The 22,080-nt window shown below is 43.4% G+C and overlaps 1 protein-coding gene across 11 annotated transcripts; it reads left to right on the forward strand.

Annotated features, from left to right (window-relative positions):
- The first annotated feature begins 4,726 nt into the window (after nt 1–4,726).
- Nucleotides 4,727–8,857, forward strand: LOC125517501 (serine/arginine repetitive matrix protein 1-like). Of its 11 annotated transcripts, none has more exons than XM_048682710.1 (5): nt 4,727–5,484; nt 5,718–5,757; nt 5,836–7,177; nt 7,271–8,156; nt 8,258–8,857. In XM_048682710.1, exons 1-3 carry the CDS (start codon nt 4,905–4,907, stop codon nt 5,960–5,962), a joined length of 747 nt encoding a protein of 248 aa, XP_048538667.1. In that variant the 5' UTR covers nt 4,727–4,904; the 3' UTR covers nt 5,963–7,177; nt 7,271–8,156; nt 8,258–8,857. The 11 variants fall into 11 exon arrangements, 10 of the variants coding, with proteins under 10 accessions (XP_048538667.1, XP_048538666.1, XP_048538663.1 ...); XM_048682709.1 differs by having other exon boundaries at nt 7,271–7,495; nt 8,132–8,857; XM_048682706.1 differs by having other exon boundaries at nt 7,271–7,419; nt 8,132–8,857.
- The last annotated feature ends 13,223 nt before the right edge of the window (nt 8,858–22,080 follow it).

Genomic DNA, 22,080 nt, shown 5'->3' on the forward strand with positions numbered 1-22,080 from the left:
ATCTTGTGGGCCTTTAGCTGGGCCAGCCCATTATGCTTCGCAAAATCTCGTGGGCCTTTAGCTGGGCCGGCCCATTATGGTCCGCAAAATCTTGTGGGCCTTTAGTTGGGCCGGCCCATTTAAACTTGTTGGGCCGTGCCACGTGTCCACGTATGATAGGCGCCTTCTGTCCAGTGAGTGGATGACATCTGTCCCGACGATGAGCCAACACATGTTTCCTCTAGCCAGTGATGATTTTACACGTGGAAAATCCCCATTGGTCGGGGCTATTAACGGGTTATCGGATCCAAAACCCGACCCGATAGCTTAACGGCGTTCCGTTACGGTGGATGCCACGTGTCGGTCACCCTTGATGAAAGAACCTCTGTGACGCGCGATTTATCGTCATGGAAGTGGACACTTCCGTGATGATAATTTTGGTAATGTCATGGAACACTTCTACGACAGCACAGGTATGACTATCTTGATTCTGTCATAAATTTGTCATGGATGTACATGCATGACAAAAAAGCGACCTACTATGACAAACATGTATCATCAGGGCCGAAGTGTATTTTTTTGTAGTGCAGGTTCACCAAATGTATCGAAGCAAGGCCAATCGAGAAGCTAGACGGCCCGACGGCCGTTCGGTTCATCAACGACATCACGGTGCACTACGGCATGCCGAACAGCATCATCACAGACAACGACACCAACTTCGCCATGGGCGCGCTCATGAAGTACTGCTCCGTCTTCGGCATCTATTGCACATCCGCAGTCCAATGGCCAGGTCGAGCGGGCCAACGACCTCATCCTATCCGGCATCAAGCCGCGGCTCGTCGATCCACTCATCCGTTCCCTCGGCAGCTGGCTCGACGAGTTGCCGGCCGTCCTTTGGAGTCTCCGCACCACGCCAAACCGGTCAACTGGGTTCACCCCATTCTTCCTCATCTACGGAGCAGAAGCCGTCATCCCGACCGACATCGAGTTCGACTCGCTGCGCGTCATGATGTACACGGAAGCCGAAGCCAAGGAAGCTCGCAAAGACGGCGTCGACCTGCTCGAAGAAGCACGTCTCCTAGCGCTCAGTCGCTCGGCCATCTACCAGCAAGGCCTGAGGCACTACCACAGCAAGAAAATCAAGTCCCTCGCCTTCCGGGAGGGAGACCTCATCCTCCGGCTCGTCCAGCAGCAGACCGGCCTACACAAGTTGTCCTCCCCATGGGAGGGCCCCTTCGTCGTCAGCAAGGCCCTGTGCGATTGCAACGCGTACTACATCATTGACGCCCGTAAGTCAAACAAGCACAAGAGGGAGACCACCGGCGAAGAAACAACCCGGCCATGGAATGTAGAGCTCCTCCGCCCGTTTTATAGTTAGCCGTATGCACGTATGTATCGCTGCCTTTTGTAATCATCTGAAAACTATGGGACCCCCGAACAACGCTCGGGGGCTGCCCTTTTCGCGACCAAGCTGTTGTGTCCCCTACATTTTGTGCATTACTTTCCTTGTAAGCCAACCCGGCCACCGGGTCGACTCGCTCGACCCAGGGGCTGGCCGGCTTGGCCACCCACCGCTTCCCTTAGCGGCTCCTGACGCGTCAGATCACCGTGGCCTCTCACTTCTCCCTAAGCCGCAGAACCGTCTTCGGTTGTTGGCTGGCAAGCACATGAGACCATAGCACCAGCGCGCCTCGAGCACTAAGTCAAGAACCGCCAGGTCGTCCAACCCGGTCCCACCACATTAAAGTTGTCGCACGATCGGCTGCTCGCTGATAACCCACAAGTATAGGGGATCAATTGTAGCCTCTTTCGATAAGTAAGAGTGTCGAACCCAATGAGGAGCTAAAGGTAGAACAAATATTCCCTCAAGTTCTATCGACCACTGATACAACTCTACGCACACTTGACGTTCGCTTTACCGGAAACAAGTATGAAACTAGAAGTACATTGTAGGTGTTGCTGGATAGGTTTGCAAGATAATAAAGATTACGTAAATAAAAAGTAGGGGCTGTTTACGTAAAGACACAACTAAATTAGTTTTAGTATAGAGCTTGTTGTCAAGAGAAAGTTATTTGTCCCTAGTCAATCGATAACTAGACTGGCAATCATTATTGAAATTTTATGTGAGGGAGAGGCATAAGCTAACATACTTTCTCTACTTAGATCATATGCAATTATGATTGGAACTCTAGCAAGCATCCGCAACTACTAAAGATCATTAAGGTAAAACCCAACCGTAGCATTAAAGCATCAAGTCCTCTTTATCCCATACGCAACAACCCCCTTACTCGGGTTTGTGTTTCAGTTACTCGCGCCACCCACTATAAGCGAATCATAAACATATTGCAACACCCTACAATGGGAATCCATCATGCTTGCGCGACACAGAGAGCACCATAGGACATCACCAATAATAAAACATGCAACTCAAACCAATCATGATCATCAAATAACCCATAGGACAAAACAGATCTACTCAAACATCATAGGATAGACATACATCACTGGGAAATAATATATAGGGTTGAGCACCATGTTTAAGTAGAGATTACAGTGGGTAAGAGAGAGGTTACACTGCTGCATATAGGGGGGAAGAGTTGGTGATGATGGCAGTGAAGTTGTTGGTGAAGATTGCGGTGATGACGATGGCCCCCAGTGGCACTCCGGGGCCACCGGAAGCAAGGGGGAGAGAGCCCCCCACCTTCTTCTTCTTCCTTGACCTCCTCCCTAGATGGGAGAAGGGTTTCCCCTTTGGTCCATGGCCTCCATAGCGTGGGAGGGGCGAGAGCCCCTCCGGGATTGGATCTGTCTATCTGTCTCTCTCTGTTTCCGCGTTCTCAGATTCTACCCTTTCACCGTTTCTTATATTCCCGGAGATCTGTAACTCCGATTGGGCTGAAATTTTAACACCGTCTCTATCCAGATATTAGCTTTCTTGCGGCAAAAGAAGGGCATCAACCGCCTTATGGGGTGGCCACGAGGGTCAGGGGCGCGCCCCCTGCCTCGTGGCCCCCTCGGGCATCGTCTCGCGTGGATTTTTCTTCCCAAAAATCATATATATTCCAAAAAAATCTCCGTCAGTTTTTATCCCGTTTGGACTCCGTTTGATATGGATATTCTGCAAAACAAAAAATATGCAACAAACAGGAACTGGCACTGGGCACTAGATCAATATATTAGTCCCAAAAATAGTATAAAAAGTTGCCAAAAGTATATATGAAAGTTGTAGAATATTGGCATGGAACAATCAAAAATTATAGATAAGATGGAGATGTATCAGCATCCACAAGCATAATTCCCGCTCGTCTTCGAGTAGGTAAATGATAAAAATGATAATTTTTGGTGTGGAATGCTACCTAGCATAATCTTGATCATATGTCTAATCATGGAATGAATATTAAGACACGAGTGATTCAAATCAATAGTCTATCATTTGACATAAAAACAATAATACTTCAAGCCTACTAATAAAGCAATCATGTCTTTTCAAAATAATAAGGCCAAAGAAAGTTATCCCTAAAAAATCATATAGTCTGGCTATGCTCCATCTTCACCACACAAAATATTCACATCATGCACAACCCCGATGACAAGCCAAGCAATTGTTTCATACTTTTGATGTTCTCAAAACTTTTCAACTTTCACGCAATACATGAGCGTGAGCCATGGACATAGCACTATTGGTGGAATAGAATGGTGGTTGCGGAGAAGACAAAAGGAGAAGATAGTCTCACATCAACTAGGCGTATCAACGAGCTATGGAGATGCCCATCAATAGATATCAATGTGAGTGAGTAGGGATTGCCATGCAACGGATGAACTAGAGCTATAAGTGTATGAAAGCTCAAACTGAAACTAAGTGGGTGTGCATCCAACTTGCTTGCTCATGAAGACCTCGGGCATTTGAGGAAGCCCATCATCGGAATATACAAGTCAAGTTCTATAATGAAAATTCCCACTAATATATGAAAGTGATAATTCAAGAGACTCTCTATATGAAGAACATGGTACTACTTTGGAGCACAAGTGTGGTAAAAAGATAGTAACATTGCCCCTTCTCTCTTTTTCTTTCATTTTTTCCTTTTGTTTTCTTTTTGTAGGCTTCTTTAGCCTCTCTTTTTTTGGGCTTCTTTGGCCATTTTTATTTTGATAACCTCACATGGGACAATGTTCTAATAATGATGATCATCACACTTTTATTTACTTACAACTCAATATCTAGAACAAAGATATGACTCTATATGAATGCCTCCGGCGGTGTACCGGGATGTGCAATGATCTAGCGTAGCAATGACATCAAAAAGCGGACAAGCCATGTAAACATCATGCTAGCTATCTTACGATCATGCAAAGCAATATGACAATGAATGCTCAAGTCATATATATGATGATGATGGAAGTTGCATGGCAATATATCTCGGAATGGGTATGGAAATGCCATGATAGGTATGGTGGCTGTTTTGAGGAAGGTATATGGTGGGTTTATGGTACCGGCGAAAGTTGCGCGGTATTAGAAAGGCTAGCAATCGTGGAAGGGCGAGAGTGCGTACAATCCATGGACTCAACATCTACTACCACTATAAAAGCAAGAGAGGGGCAGATCCAAACAATTATATCCGTCCATCTACAATATCTGATGGCCTATAGTCCTTCCGTGTTTAACACAACAAGCCACGCATCAAGTCACTGATCCCCGAATCATAACCCTGCCCACCCGTTCGAACAAAACCCCCGCTGTGCACGCACGCATGCCCGGCACCACGATTCCCACGCCCCGCACCTCCTCCTCCCAATGACCAGAGCACGGCCGGGCATCCGCCGCCGCCCGCCCATCCTCGCCCTCCCCGCCTCCGCTCCACGGTCGAGCCTCCATCCTCCGCTGCCACCGTGGGGGACTTGCGCACGCGGGGCAGCTGCCGGCGAACATGGCCGCACCCAAGACCGTGGCGCGCGCTGCCCAACGTGGAACACCGGTCTCTTCCCTGCCGTCGGTGGCCTCTCTGCTGCCACGTCCGTCCTTGTCCGGCCATATCTCCTACGGAACAGGCTGCTCCATCCGTCGGTACCTAGCCACCATGGTGTCTCTTTCCCTCTCAATCCATTCTTCTCTTTGTTTTTCAACTGGAGAAAAATGCATCGCACTCTGCAGTCCCTCCTCCGACAGAGAGCCGCACCCGGCCGCCCCCGTTCCTCCGGCAGAGCCCCCGCCCGGACGCCCTCGCTCCTCCGGCAGAGGCAACGCCGCGCCCAGCCGCCCCCGCTCCCCCAGCAACGTGCCTCACAACGGCTCCTACGCGCTCCTCCGCAGTGCACCAGCGCACCTACGCGCTCCTCCTCAACCAGAGCCCAAAGCTCCTCCACAACGCACCAGCGCTCCTCCGCCGCCGGACGCCGGCTTCTGCACCCAGGCACCGCCCGCGCACATCCGGTCCACACCTTTCAGCTCACGCTGCCGCCGACCCTCCATACCTGCCCGTCGAGCTCTCGGCAACTCGAGTTCTTCCGGTAAATCATGATCGTTGTGATCAAGTTTTTATCTTCAGTTATATGCTTGTACTGAATTATTCACTTCCCCCTCTGGTTTTAGAGGAGTGTTCTTCGTTCAATGACCTGCCTGATAATGGGAATGTAGCCCCATGTGAAAATCTGCGAAAACAACTGAAGAATTACATCCCGAATGTCAGATGATAAAATAATCGAACATGAGTTTTGCTGAAATATTGGTGCATGTTTCTCAGGAGGATCTCGTAATGCCATAATCCATAGTTTTTCAGTAAGGTGAGTGGTTTCTGGAAGTACATGCGTCGCATGTCCATGTACTCCTACCATTCACATTATCAAGTGCATTGATGACAGCATCAAGGCCCTCACCGCCTGCCCGCCTCATCTCGACGGATTTAGAGGCATGCGGGAGCTGCCACAGCCGTCACCGAGAATGTGGGCGCATGCGGGGCGGCCGCCGGCGAACAAAGGTCGTGCGTGAGTCCGAATTAATTTATCCAAGATTTTTGAATTTAAACACTCAGAGCTCTCCGCCACCAGCATACTCCCGGTCAGTGCTCTCCTGCCCAAGTCTTATTACTGAATTTCAAAAGGCTTGCACAATTTCTATATCAATGAACACAAACAAGCAGTGAATGGATTTCCCCCCTATCATCTTTTCCTGAGTACAATTTCTATATCAATGAAAGGACAACCATTTTCTTTCTATTTTTGGTTCTTGTGGCACATGTTGTCCATATTCTATGAATATTTGATATAATGTACTCCTATGCATCACTCCAGATAATTTAGCACTTCAGATTTTGTTGGTTCATTTGCAAACACATTTCTGGGGACACACGATCCGTTTGGTCACATGCATGCTTCTCATATTAGTACAAATGAAAATGTTTAAGGAAATCTGGAGGTGAGCATCATAACATATTTCTTGATGATTCCGATGTTTGACAATTTGTATGAAGAAATTGGGGTGATACATGCACATTGTTGGAATTCTGTTGCTATGCTATGAACCTGTCAGTTTATCCACGAATTGTAATGTTCATGCTGCCACAGAATCTTGGATAAATTAATTTGTTTGCTGGTCCAGTTATGATTTTCAGTGCAGAAATAAATTAGAAATGGTTAGTCTGAGGATAAATTAATTTTGGACTTCAGGTTCTTGTCTTACTGAAATACATTTGAGATTTTTAGTCAATTTTGGGATAGGAAGTGATTTTCTTTAGTCATGCAAAATTTGGTGCAGAGTCCGAATGAAATGCTGCCAGGAATCAAGTGTTAGTTGGTGAAACAACATCTTCAAAGTCTAGGGTAAAGTGGGAGAGATGCTACACTTACGCGCACATTTCTACGGAATTAAGTTACAGACTGATGTGTTGAATCTTGATTGGAAATCTCGAGAGGGTGTGACCCAGGCCCTGAAAATCAGGGGGAGTGGTTAGTGCAGGGAGGAGTCTGTAAGTGGGCTCCCGTAGGTCTTGCCTGGAAGTAGGATTTTCGGGTGGCCACTAACCTGTCTCCCTAACAATTTACTCTTTTCCTCTGTAGAATCTGGTGGATGGCAACAAATTCAGGCTATGGACAGATGATTTCAAAGATTACGAAACTATTTCTTTTATGGAATGAGATTACCCACATAATAATTCAGAAGAGTAGTACTTTATCTTACTACCTTGAGAAGTTCATCACATGGTTGGTAGGTTGGCATTGACTCTTTTTCTCTGAATATCCTTTCTTCCTTGATTCGTAAGCCTTAGAGTATCAAACTTTGAGTATTGTCCAATAACAGCAGATGAGACTGAACACCCTGATGTGTTGTTGGAGGAGGTGGTGATCCGGTCATGTTATGCCCATTAGGAAATATAAGGAGCTGAACTGGTCTTTTTGGTGCGTGGCTGGTCGTGGTGTTTCTAGGAATGCCTCTATGGCAATACACAGGTGAATCATTTCAGCGGTATTTCTTCTATGAAGTGTGTGGTTCACTCCAGCTATTGCAAATGTTCGACACCTAAAAGTAGGTTTGCTTTCTTCTATACATGTATGTAGTGTGCATGATTTGTAGTAAAATGCAATGAAAGTTTGTGATAACTCAAGAAACACCAACAGGTAGTACATGGAATTTGTCTGGTGTGAGAACAAGTCATAAATTTAATACCATTTCTGTAGGAACGAAAACACCACCATTTCTATTTTTCTGTTTTTTACAGCAAATAATGTTACATTTTTGGATAATCCAATGTAGGGAAATCTGATTGTTACTTTGGCTCCTTTATACTTTTGCTTAGATTTTTAGTAGTTTAGAAAGCAAGTCTCACATTTTTCACACAGGTTTTCACTCCTACTTGGGTATGTTCTGCTTATGGGTAATGGAGGGATTCACAAACTTGATGAAATTTCTACCATTGTTTGCTTGATTAGTACTCCCTCTGTAAAGAAATATAAGAGTGTTTAGATTTTTAGTGATCCAAACACTCTTATATTTCTTTACGGAGGGAGTATATTCTTAGTACAGAACAGAAGAATGCTATTTTCTGTTCACCTACAATAAAAATTCTTTCTTTTACCTACATTATCATTTCTTATTATTCTCTCTTTAGCACGAATATGCAAAGATACAAGATAAACTCATGATCTACTGTACTAACTGCAGATCATCCTTTTCAATCAACAGGCTGGTACGAGATGTTAAAATGGGTTCCTATTTGTCTACCATCATTCTTCTATTTCAAAAGTGTTAATTCCATCGATTTCTTGCTTATATGTATACTGACTGCAGATTGGCTGAAATTCAGTTTGCAAAACCCATGATCCAATCCATGCTTTGTGTTATGCTACTGCTGGCCTTGTCCTTCCAAATAGATAAATGCATGATGGACCTGAGGTAGCTCCTACCGATGCTTACATGTTGTCAACATTAGATGATGATTTGGTTAGTGACTATTTAAAAAAAATATTCTCAATCTAACACGTACACTATATTTACATGTTAGTTTTGTTTTTGAATTGGCTCATGGGTGTATTTCATATATGTGTTGACCCCGTGAAGTTGCAAGTTTCTTTTTCTTACATAAGGGGATATTGAGCGCTCTCACTGAAGCCTTTGCAAAATTTTCTTCTTTGGTACTAAGCAAAGATTAAAACTATGCCAGTCATGGTGTTCTTTTAGTTGGGTTCATACGGCTTTAAAAGATTATTTATTTAAAGGTATGTAAATTTTGGATCTATAGTGATTTTTTTCTATTGAAGAAGACATGGAAATTCATAGTTTATCAGTTTACATTCTTTGTAATTTATCAATTTAAGTGAAATAAGTGATGTAATTATAAACATATGGGAATTTATTGTGCTTTCGACATATTCGTTTTGATTATTATTAGTTGAAACCTTCACTTTGAAATGTTGCCTAGAGCTTCAACATTCTCTCAGGAGAGACACGTGGCCCTGTTAAATTTTCAATCTGAAAGAACTGTAGTATGCTGTCAAAGCTTATTTTATCAAACCAAGTGTTAGAGATATATTTGATAGTTAGAGATTGTCCGGATTAGATAGGAATTGTTTCCATCGCATCTCTTGCAGGCGTTTTTCCTTTAAGTCTTGTACTCAATATGTACTCGGCCTCGAGGATCAATAATATCATCCACTGCATTACGCCAATCATCTCCCTTCTATTCCTCTTACACTAAGGGTATTTAATTCGTGTGAATCATCTCTTTGCAAGATGAATGATTTAGCTTCCTCTCTACCTTTATGTTTCACTCAAAATCAAAGCTGTGAAAAGGCTCGAGCAAAATGCACTGTAATTGTCACTTTTAACAAATCAAAAGAGCTCAGTGCATACAAATTCAGGAGATCCGCCAAGGCCCCAGTTCAGACGCTTGCACTAGCTCTGAAGAGCTAGGAAATTCAATGTAGCTATAACGTGTTGAGATATTGACCCATGAATGTTACTCCCTCCGTTCCTAAATATAAGTTTAAAAAAAATTCAAATGGACTACCACATACGGATGTATATAGACATATTTTAGAGTGTAAATTCACTCATTTTACTCCGTATGTAGTCACTTATTGAAATATCTGAAAAGACCTATATTTAGGAACGAAGGGAGTATGAAACAAGCATGTAGGGTGCAGCGGATCCTTCTGCGAGTGAGTGGACACCATCATGTGGGTTGAGCCGCGGCCGTCGCATCGGGGCAGCGGCGCTCTTCGCTCGCATCAGCTTCGGCAACCGACTCGCCCAACTCCTCCGGGGCATCTTTCCGTGACGTTAGAAGGTAGGCTGGCTGCCGACACACCTCCATGCGGCACTGGCGCTCCCTTCGACTGCTTCGACTCCCTTCGGCGGTGGCAGGGCAACTTCTACAATGTGGGAACGGACCGACTCCCTTCGGCGGTGGCAGGGCAACTTCTACAATGTGGGAACGGACGGGCAAATAATTTACTTATAATTATTGAGAGGGATTATCTACAAAACATGCTTAAGTGGATGGCTAGGATTCCCACATGTGATCTACCACCATCCGTTGTCGATCCAATGCTCTACATAGAAGTTTTCATATTTCACTGATCATGGATTTTCACTAGATACGTCACCCAAGAAAGAAAATGTATAGGTATATGATTGATGATTATAATGTTTCCTTCCACTTGAATGAGGTAGCTATGCTGTTTTGATGTAAAAAAGGTTGCTATGTTGTTTCACAAACAATTTGAAATTTAGAATTTTTAATATCTTTGACTAAGTATATATATATATATATATATATATATATATATATATATATTAGGACGTGTATTGCACGTACAAGCTTACTAGTTAGTCATAAAGAACTCACATACTTATTGCAAAAATCTATTAGTCATTGAAACAAAGTACTATGCGCATGATCCTAGGGGGATAGATTGGTAGGAAAAGACCATCGCTCGTCCCCGACCGCCACTCATAAGGAAGACAATCAATAAATACCTAATGCTCTAACTTCGTTACATAACGGTTCACCATACGTGCATGCTACGGGAATCACAAACCTCAACACAAGTATTTCTACTAATCCACAACTACCCACTAGTATGACTCTAATATCACCATCTTTATATCGCAAAACTATTGCAAGGAATCAAACATACCATATTCAGCGATCTACAAGTTTTATGTAAGATTTTATGACTAACCATGTGAATGACCAATTCCTGTCATCTCTCTAAATAGATATAAGTGAAGTAAGAGAGTTTAATTCTTTATAAAAAAATATATGCCCACGCTCTAACAAATATAAGTGAAGCAAAAGGGCATTCTACAAATGGCGGTTGTCTAAGTGAAGAGAAACAGGCAATCCAAACTTCAAATGATATAAGTGAAGCACATGAAGCATTCTATAAAGCCATACTCAAAATATATAAGTGAAGTGCAATGAGAATTCTATAAATCAACCAAGGACTATCTCATACCAGCATGGTGCATAAAAGAAAAATGAAAAATAAATGCAAAAAGACGCTCCAAGATTGCACATATCGCATGAACGAAGCGAATCCGAAAACATACAGATACTTGTTGAAGAAAGAGGGGATGCCTTCCGGGGCATCCCCAAGCTTAGATGCTTGAGCCTCCTTGAATATTTACTTGGGGTGCCTCGGGCATCCCCAAGATTGAGCTCTTGCCTCTCTTCCTTCTTCTCACATCGAGACCTTCTCGATCATCGAACACTTCATCCACACAAAACTTCAACAGAAAACTCGGTAAGATCCGTTAGTATAATAAAGAAAATCACTACTCTAAGTACTGTTGCAAACCAATTCATATTTTATTTTTTCATTGTGTCTACTGTAATATAACTTTTCCATGGCTTAATCCACTGATAAAAATCGTTAGTTTCATCAAAACAAGCAAACTATGCATCAAAAACAGAATATGTCTAAAACAGAACAGTCTGTAACAATCTTAACATTCACCATACTTATGATACTTGAAAAATTCTACCAAAATTAGGAAAAATAAAAAATTTGTATAGGAAGACAGTGCAAAAAGAATCAGAACAGTTTGGCATTCCAGCTAAAAACATAAAATCGCGCACTACAGCAAAAGTTTCCCTCCTGCACCGTACAGACCATCAAGCAAATGTAAACATCCTAAAGGCAAACCTTGGCACATTATTTTTATAATACAATGGAATTGTAAAAGGGGATAATTATTTTTGTTGAAAGGTTTCTGTACTCAAGATTCACAAAGATGCCGTCAGCATGAACAAAGTTCAAGGAGCTCTCCCACTTCAACAATGCTTGTCTTTCTCACTTTCACATTCCTTTTTGAAAAAGTTTTGGGTTCCGCTCTTTATTTTTGCTGTTTTTAAACTATATGAAAGCACTCGACAGAAATAAATGAATCTCTAAAACTTCCAGGTTGTTCCCTGGCAGCGCTTTCTTTAAAGCCATTAAGCTAGGCATATAGTGTTCAAGTAGTGAATCCACCCGGATCCCAAGGTATATCAAAGCCAATTTTAATTAGCAATGATTTGTAATTTAGTAGTGAGCACAAAGTAACATATATCATGCAACAACAAAGTCTAAGTCTCTTCCTATGCATCGCCGTGTCATAAAAGAACAATTCATGCACACAAAGTAAAGGCCAATGCATAATATAAATAGTTTCTTACAATTTTATCATGTGGGAAGCATAGAGAGGTGGAGATATAGTTTCTATCTCATAATAATTGCAAGTAGGAGCAGCAAGCACATGCATATTATATTCATCAAAATCATCATGTGTAACGGTAAAAGGCAACCCATCAATATAATCCTTAATAAGGGCAAACTTCTCCGATATAGTGTAGTTGGGAGAATTCAAAAAGATAATAGGACTATCATGCATGGGTGCAATAGCAACAATTTCATGTTTAACATAAGGAACTATAGCAAGACTATAGCAAGTTTATCTCCATAAGCATAATTCATATTGGCATCTTGGCCACAAGCATAGCAAACATCCTCAAAAAGGGATATTTCAAGAGAATCAACGGGATCATAATAGTCATCATAGCAATCATCCTAAGCATGAAGGGAAATTAAACAATGTATGAGTTGAAGAGTTACTCTCATTAGAAGGTGGGCACGGGTGCTCAATCCGTTCTTCCTCCTTTTGTTCTTCGCTCTCCTCCTCATCTTTTTCACCCAATGAGCTCACAGTTTCATCAATTTCTTCTTCCATCTATTCCTACAAAATATTAGTCTCTTCTTGCACAGTGGAGACTTTCTTAATAAGCGCATTAATATAGGAATTATATTCATAATTATCATAGAAATATTTTAGGATAGCTAAATTTTCAGGCCTATAAACATCGTCATCAAAAGCTTCATACTTTTCAAACAAAGATTCAATTTCATAAGCACCCTTAAAAGCAACAAATTCTTCTATTTGTTCCACATCATAGTAATCATATATACCATTAGCATAAGAAACTAATGTTTCATTATCATTAAATTCACATGAAAAGGGAAGGTGTGGAGCCTTCATCCTAGAGCAACAAGTATAATCATATCTCAAGCATAGTTGCCTAGCATACCAATACAATATATAAATTTGATCCCATAATAGTTTCCCTTTTTGTGTCAAGAGATAATCCCTAAAGTATTCACATTGATCCAACGTTACTCCTATTACCAGATTGAATGAGGTTTTCTCAGGATTATCAAAGTGGTACATAATATTTTTCACATATTGAGCATCGAGGGTTTTAGGAGGTTCCCCATCTCCATGAGTAGTAGTACACCTAATTTTTTTGGTATTTCGCGTTCCATATCCATAACTAAAGATAGAGAACAACTAAGAACAGCAAATAAAAATTACTTAGTGATAAAGCAAACAAGCATAAACGAGAATATTCACCCCACGCTATTGCTCCCCGGCAACGGCGCCAGAAAAATGTCTTAATAACCCACAAGTATAGGGGATCAACTGTAGCCTCTTTCGATAAGTAAGAGTGTCGAACCCAACGAGGAGCTAAAGGTAGAACAAATATTCCCTCAAGTTCTATCGACCACTGATACAACTCTACGCACACTTGATGTTCGCTTTACCGGAAACAAGTATGAAACTAGAAGTACTTTGTAGGTGTTGTTGGATAGGTTTGCAAGATAATAAAGATTAAGTAAATAAAAAGTAGGGGCTGTTTAGGTAAAGACACAACTAAATTAGTTTTAGTAGAGAGCTTGTTGTCAAGAGAAAGTTATTTGTCCCTAGGTAATCGATAACTAGAACGGTAATCATTATTGCAATTGTATATGAGGGAGAGGCATAAGCTAACATACTTTCTCTACTTGGATCATATGCACTTATTGTTGGAACTCTAGCAAGCATCTGCAACTACTAAAGATCATTAAGGTAAAACCCAACCATAGCATTAAAGCATCAAGTCCTGTTTATCCCATACGCAACAACCCCCTTACTCGGGTTTGTGTTTCAGTCACTCACGCAACCAACTATAAGCGAATCATAAACATATTGCAACACCCTACAGTGGGAATCCCTCACGCTTGCGTGACACGGAGAGCACCATAGGACAGCACCAATAATAAAACATGCAACTCAAACCAATCATGATCATCAAATAACCCATAGGACAAAACAGATCTACTCAAACATCATCGGATAGCCATACATCATTATGAAATAATATATAGCATTGAGCACCATGTTTAAGTAGAGATTACATCGGGTAAGAGAGAGAGAGGTTACACCGCTTCATAGAGGGGGGAAGAGTTGGTGATGATGGCGGTGAAGTTGTTGGTGAAGATTGCGGTGATGATGATGGCCCCCAGTGGCACTCCGGCGCCACCGGAAGCGAGGGGGAGAGAGCCCCCCTCCTTCTCCTTCTTCCTTGACCTCCTCCCTAGATGGGAGAAGGGTTTCCCCTCTGGTACATGGCCTCCATGGCGTGGGAGGGGCGAGAGCCCCTCCGAGATTGGATCTGTCTCTCTGTCTCTCTCTGTTTCTGCGTTCTCAGATTCCTGGAGATCTGTAACTATGATTGGGCTGAAATTTTAACACGATCTCTATCCGGATATTATCTTTCTTGCGGCGAAAGAAGGGCATCAACCACCTTACGAGGTGGCCACTCTGGTCAGGGGCGCACCTGCCCCTCCTGGGGCGCGCCCCCCTGCCTCATGGCCCCCTCGGGCATCGTCTCGCGTGGATTTTTCTTCCCAAAAATCATATATATTCCAAAAAAATCTCCGTCAGTTTTTATCCCGTTTGGACTCCGTTTGATATGGATATTCTGCGAAACAAAAAACATGCAACAAACAGGAACTGGCACTGGGCACTGGATCAATATGTTAGTCCCAAAAATAGTATAAAAAGTTGCCAAAAGTATATGAAAGTTGTGGAATATTGGCATGGAACAATCAAAAATTATACATACGACGGAGACGTATCACTCGCCAACCCGGCTGAGGGAGTCCCGGACTAAGGGGTCCTCGGGCGTCCGGCCTGTTATCCATGGGCCGAACTGATGGGCTGTGAAGACATGAAGGCCGAAGACTGCACCGTGTACGGATTGGACTCTACTTGGCGTGGAAGGCAAGATTGGCGACCGAAGATTCCTTCTTATGTATCCGACTCCATGTAAACCCTAGATCCCCTCGGTGTCCATATAAACTGAAGGGGATAGTTCGGAAAGGACACCACATATACTCATTACCATATCCACATAGGCTAGACTTCTAGGGTTTAGCCATTATGTTCTCGTGGTAGATCAACTCTTGTAATACTCATATTCATCAAGATCAATCAAGCAGGAAGTAGGGTATTACCTCCATAGAGAGGGCCCGAACCTGGGTAAACATCATGCCCCCCATCTCATGTTACCATCGATCCTAGATGCACAGTTCGGGACCCCCTACTCGAGATCCGCCGGTTTTGACACCGACATTGGTGCTTTCATTGAGAGTTCCACTATGCCGTCGACAAAAGGTTCGATGGCCCCTTCAATCGTTAGTAATGACGCTGTCCAAGGAGGAACCTTCCTCCCTGGACAGATCTTCATATTCGAAGGCTTCGTACTGCGGGCCAACTCGCTTGGCCATCTGGAGCAGATCGACAGCTACGCCCCTGGCCATCAGGTCGGATTCGGAAGCTTGAACTACGTCGTGGATATCTGTGGAGACTTGATCTTCGAGGGATTTGAGACCACAGCGATCGCTCCCCCTCATCCCGATGAACGTGACTTAAATCAGTCATCGGATCACACCCAGGAGATGGTTCCTGCGGCTGCAACGACCTTAGAGCCGAAGCAAATCGAGCCATCCGAGGCCGCAGAGTCCGCGACGTTGGAGCCGCACATGGCCTTGACGCCCTACAATATTCACTTTAACGGAACTTCAGACTCGTCTTCGGCTACAAGTTCCAAACTGTGTACGCCCGCGGACGCCGAGCTAGATCGGTTACCGATCTTCTAGTTCAGCGCCGCCGACGTTTTCCAGCACTTGCCTTTGGGGGACATGCTAAAATCTTTAAGGAATTTGTCCTTGGAGAAGGACTCATAGCCGAACTATGTCCGGTTCGAGCTAGAGACGGATGATGAGGAATGCTGCTTCCCACCCGCCACCCACTTCATAGCCACCGTCGATGACTTAACCGACGTGCTGGACTGTGGCTCCGAAGACATCAACGGTATGGAAAATGATGCTGACAAGGAGCAAGGCCAAGACCCGCTATTCACTAGACATTGGATGGCTACCTCTTCGTATGACGTGTACATGGTTGATAGACCTAAAGGATCTGGCGATGACAAAGAAGAGCCAGATGCGAATAAAACCTCCGAGACACAGTCCAAGCGTCGGCGGCCCAAATGCCGCCCCAAGCCCCGCCGCTCAAAGGATGGCAAAACTGGCATCGGAGAAAATAGTACTCCAGGCGATGCCGAAAACAATGAAGACCCTGTCGGGGCTGCATCCAAACAGGAACACGGCAGCAGGCAAGACAACCCTAACAAACAAGCCATAGAAGACGACTCGAAGGATGATAGTTACCGTCCACCCTTCGAGGAGGAGACAAGCCTTGGAAACAAAGACTTCATCATGCCTGAGGATCCTCTCGAGCAGGAATGCTTCAAGCTTCAGCTCATAGCCATTTCAAGGAGCCTAAAAAAGAAACAATAATAGCTTCAAGCTGAACAAGACCTTATCGTCGACAGATGGACTGATGTCCTAACAGCCTAAGAATATGGCCTCAACCGCCCAGCCAAGAGCTACCTGAAACGCAGACTGCTACCTCAATTCAATGAGGAGGCATCGGAGCACATATCTCCCTCACGTAATGCGGACCAACCACCACGTGGTCGGGATAGGGCGGCTGAACGGCCACCCCGCGGTCGGGATAAAGCGGCAACTCAGGCTGAATAGCAGAACGCCCCACCACCTCGCCAAAATAGGGACGGAAGAGTCCGGAGTCATATGTACGACCTCCGACAGACCCTGGATAGTAGAGCAGGACACACAAGATTGATCTACGTATCACAAGGACTTGCCTCGAGACACGGCGATGGCTACCTATTCGGACATGACAAACCTAACCACGCTCAGGCCGAATGCCGCAGACATGCTCCATCAGAGCTCTGCCACGATGCGGCCCCATATAGAGGCGCTGCACACCTGCTCTGCTTCACAGATGAAGTACTGGATCATGAATTCCCCAAGGGGTTCAAGCCCATCAATATCGAATCATATGACGACACAATCGATCCTGCAGTATGGATTGAGGATTTCATTCTCCACATCCACATGGCCCTGAGAGATGACCTCCACGCCATCAAATACCTCCCATTAAAGCTCAAAGGACCAGCTCGGCATTGATTAAATAGCATGTCTGAGAACTCCATCGGCAGCTGGGAGGACTTGGAAGACGCTTTCCTCGACAACTTCCAAGGAACTTATGTCCAGCCACCAGATGCCGATGACCTAAGCCACATAGTTCAACAACCTGGAGAATCAGCCAGAAAATTGTGGACTAGGTTCCTAACCAAAAAGAACCAGATCGTTGACTGTCTGGATGAAGAGGCCCTAGCAGCCTTCAAACACAGCGTCCGTGACGAATGGCTAGCAAGCCGCCTCGAACAAGAAAAACCGAAGTCAATGGCAGCCCTTACGGCACTCATGACCCGATTTTGCGCAGGCGAGGACAGCTGGCTGGCTCATAGAAAAAACACAGCCACCGAGGCAGGCCCCACCGAGGCCAAGAACAGCACCGGCAAGCTCCAGCGCAATAGACACAAACGCCGAAGCAATGGCGACAACACCGAGGACACTATAGTCAACGCAGATTCAGTGGCTCCAAGTCTGGCCAGCGGAAGAAACCCTACAAAAGAAACAACGAAGGACCTTCCAGCCTGGACCGCATACTCGACCATCCATGCCAAATTCACGGCACCCTGGATAAGCAAGCCAATCATACTGATAACCCACAAGTATAGGGGATCGCAACAGTTTTCGATAAGTAAGAGTGTCGAACCCAATGAGGAGCTAAAGGCAGAACAAATATTCCCTCAAGTTCAATCGACCACCGATACAACTCTACGCACCCTTGATGTTCGCTTTACCTAGAACAAGTATGAAACTAGAAGTACTTTGTAGGTGTTGTTGGATAGGTTTGCAAGATAATAAAGAGCTTGTAAATAAAAAGTAGGGGCTGTTTAAATAAAGACACAACTAAGTTAGTTTTAGTAAAGAGCTTTTTGTTACGAGAAAGTTATTTGTCCCTAGGCAATCGATAACTAGACCGGTAATCATTATTGCAATTTTATTTGAGGGAGAGGCATAAGCTAACATACTTTCTCTACTTGGATCATATGCACTTATGATTGGAACTCTAGCAAGAATCCGCAACTACTAAAGATCATTAAGGTAAAACCCAACCATAGCATTAAAGTATCAAGTCCTCTTCATCCGATACACAAACAACCTACTTACCCGGGTCTGTGCTTCTGTCACTCACGCCACCCACCATAAGCAAATCATGAACATATTGCAAACCCTACAGCAGGAATCCCTCACGCTTGCGCGACACAGAGAGCACCATAGGACAGCACCAATAATAAAACATGCAACTCAAACCAATCACGATCATCAATTAACCCATAGGACAAAACGGATCTACTCAAACATCATAGGATATCCATACATCATTGGGAAATAATATGTAGCGTTGAGCACCATGTTTAAGTAGAGATTATGGCGGGTAAGAGAGAGGTTACACCGCTGCATAGAGGGGGGAATAGTTGGTGATGATGGTGGTGAAGTTGTTGGTGAAGATTGCGGTGATGATGATGGCCCCGGCGGCGTTCCGGCGCCACCGGAAGCGAGGGGGAGAGAGCCCCCCTCCTCCTTCTTCTTCTTCCTTGACCTTCTCCCTAGATGGGAGAAGGGTTTCCCCTCTGGTCCATGTCCTCCATGGCATGGGAGGGGTGAGAGCCCCTCCGAGATTGGATCTGTCTCTCTGTCTCTCTCTGTTTCTGCATTCTCAGATTCTGCCCTTTCATCATTTCTCAATTCCCGGAGATCCGTAACTCCGATTGGGCTGAAATTTTAACAAGATCTCTATCCGGATATTAGCTTTCTTGCGGCGAAAGAAGGGCATCAACCGCCTTACGGGGTGGCCACGAGGGCCCAGGGCACGTCTACCCCTGGGGTACGCCCCCTTCCTCATGGCCCCCTCGGGCATCGTCTCGCGTGGATTTTTCTTCCCAGAAATCACATATATTCCAAAAATATCTTCGTCAGTTTTTATCCCGTTTGGACTCCGTTTGATATGGATTTTCTGCGAAACAAAAAACATGCAACAAACAGGAACTAGCACTGGGCACTGGATCAATATGTTAGTCCCAAAAAATAGTATAAAAAGTTGCCAAAAGTATATGAAAGTTGTATAATATTGGCATGGGACAATAAAAAATTATAGATACGATGGAGACATATCAGCATCCCCAAGCTTAATTCCTGCTCGTCCTCGAGTAGGTAAATGATCAAAAAAATAATTTTTGATGTGGAATGCTACCTAGCATAATCTTGATCACATATCTAATCATGGCATGAATATTAAGATACGAGTGATTCAAGGCAATAGTCTATCATTTGACATAAAAACAATAATACTTCAACCCTACTAATAAAGCAATCATGTCTTTTCAAAATAACATGGTCAAAGAAAGTTATCCCTACAAAATCATATAGTCTGGCTATGCCCCATCTTCACCACACAAAATATTCACATCATGCACAACCCCGATGACAAGCCAAGCAATTGTTTCATACTTTTGACGTTCTCAAAACTTTTCAACTTTCACGCAATACATGAGTGTGAGCCATGGACATAGCACTATAGGTGGAATAGAATGGTGGTTGTGGAGAAGACAAAAAGGAGAAGATAGTCTCACATCAACTAGGCGTATCCACGGGCTATGGAGATGCCCACCAATATATATCAATGTGAGTGAGTAGGGATTTCCATGCAACGGATGCACTAAGAGCTATAAGTGGATGAAAGCTCAGACTGAAAACTAAGTGGTTGTGCATCCAACTTGCGTGCTCATGAAGACCTCGAGCATTTGAAGAAGCCCATCATTGGAATATACAAGCCAATTTCTATAATGAAAATTCCCAATAGTATATGAAAGTGATAACTCGAGAGACTCTCTATATGAAGAACATGGTGCTACTTTGAATCACAAGTGTGGTAAAAGGATAGTAACTTTGCCCCTTCTCTCTTTTTCTCTCATTTTTTTTTATTTTTTCTGTTTTTTGGTGGGCTTCTTTGGCCTCTTTTTTGTGGGCTTCTTTGGCCTCTTTTATTTTTTTGTAAAGTCTGGAGACTCATCCCAACTTGTGAGGGAATCATAGCTTCCATCATCCTTTCCTCACATGGGACAATGATCTAATAATGAAGATCATCACACTTTTATTTACTTACAACTCAATATTATAACTCGATACTAGAACAAAATATGACTATATGAATGCCTCCGGCGGTGTACTGGGATGTGCAATGATCTAGCGTAGAAATGACATCAGAAAAACGGACAAGCCATGAAAACATCATGCTAGCTATCTTACGATCATGCAAAGCAATATGACAATGAATGCCTAAGTCATGTATATGATGACGATGGAAGTTGCATGGCAATATATCTCGGAATGGCTATGGAAATGCCATGATAGGTAGGTATGGTGGCTGTTTTGAGGAAGGTATATGGCGGGTTTAAGGCACCGGCGAAAGTTGCGCGATACTAGAGAGGCTAGCAATGGTGGAAGGGTGAGAGTGCGTATAATCCATGGACTCAACATTAGTCATAAAGAACTCACATACTTATTGCAAAAATCTATTAGTTGTCGAAACAAAGTACTACGCGCATGCTCCTAGGGGGATAGATTGGTAGGAAAAGACCATCGCTCTTCCCCGACCGCCACTCATAAGGAAGACAATCAATCAATAAATCATGCTCCGACTTCATCACATAACGGTTCACCATACGTGCATGCTACGGGAATTACAAACTTCAACACAAGTATTTCTATAATACACAACTGCCCACTAGCATGACTCTAATATCACCATCTTTATATCACAAAACTATTGCAAGGAATCAAACATATCATATTTAGTGATCTACAAGTTTTATGTAGGATTTTATGACTAACCATGTGAATGACCAATTCATGTCATCTCTCTAAATAGATATAAGTGAAGCAAGATATTTTAAATCTTTCTGCAAAAGATATGCCCATGCTCTAACAAATATAAGTGAAGCAAAAGAGCATTTTCTACAAATGGCGGTTTTCTATTTAATGAGAAACAGGCAGTCCAAACTTCAAATGATATAAGTGAAGCACATGAAGCATTCTATAAAGCCATACTCAAAAGATATAAGTGAAGTGCATGGAGCATTCTAAAAATCAACCAAGGACTATCTCATACCAGCATGGTGCATAAAAGAAAAATGAAAACTAAGTGCAAAAGACGCTCCAAGATTGCACATATCGCATGAACGAAACTAATCCGAAAACATACAGATACTTGTTGAGTCTCCTTGAATATTTACTTGGGGTGCCTCGGGCATCCCCAAGCTTGAGCTCTTGCCTCTCTTCCTTCTTCTGACATCGAGACCTTCTCGATCATCGAACACTTCATCCACACAAAACTTCAACAGAAAACTCGGTAAGATCCGTTAGTATAATAAAGCAAATCACCACTCTAAGCACTATTTCAAACCAATTCATATTTTTTTGCATTGTGTCTACTGTAATATAGCTTTTCCATGGCTTAATCCACTGATAGGAATTGATAGTTTCATCAAAACAAGCAAACTATGCATCAAAAACAGAATCTGTCTAACAGAACAGTCTGTAATAATCAGAACATTCACCATACTTTTGATACTTTAACAATTCTGCCAAAATTAGGAAAAATAAGAAATTTGTATATAAAGACAGTGCAAACGGAATCATAACCATTTGGCATTCGAGTAAAAAACGCAAAATCGCGCACTACAACTAAAGTTTCTGTCCTGCACGGTACAAACCAACAAGCATCTAAAACATCCTAAAGGTAAACCTTGG

Source organism: Triticum urartu, chromosome 6 (genome assembly GCF_003073215.2).
Source record: "Triticum urartu cultivar G1812 chromosome 6, Tu2.1, whole genome shotgun sequence".
NCBI lineage: Eukaryota > Viridiplantae > Streptophyta > Magnoliopsida > Poales > Poaceae > Triticum > Triticum urartu.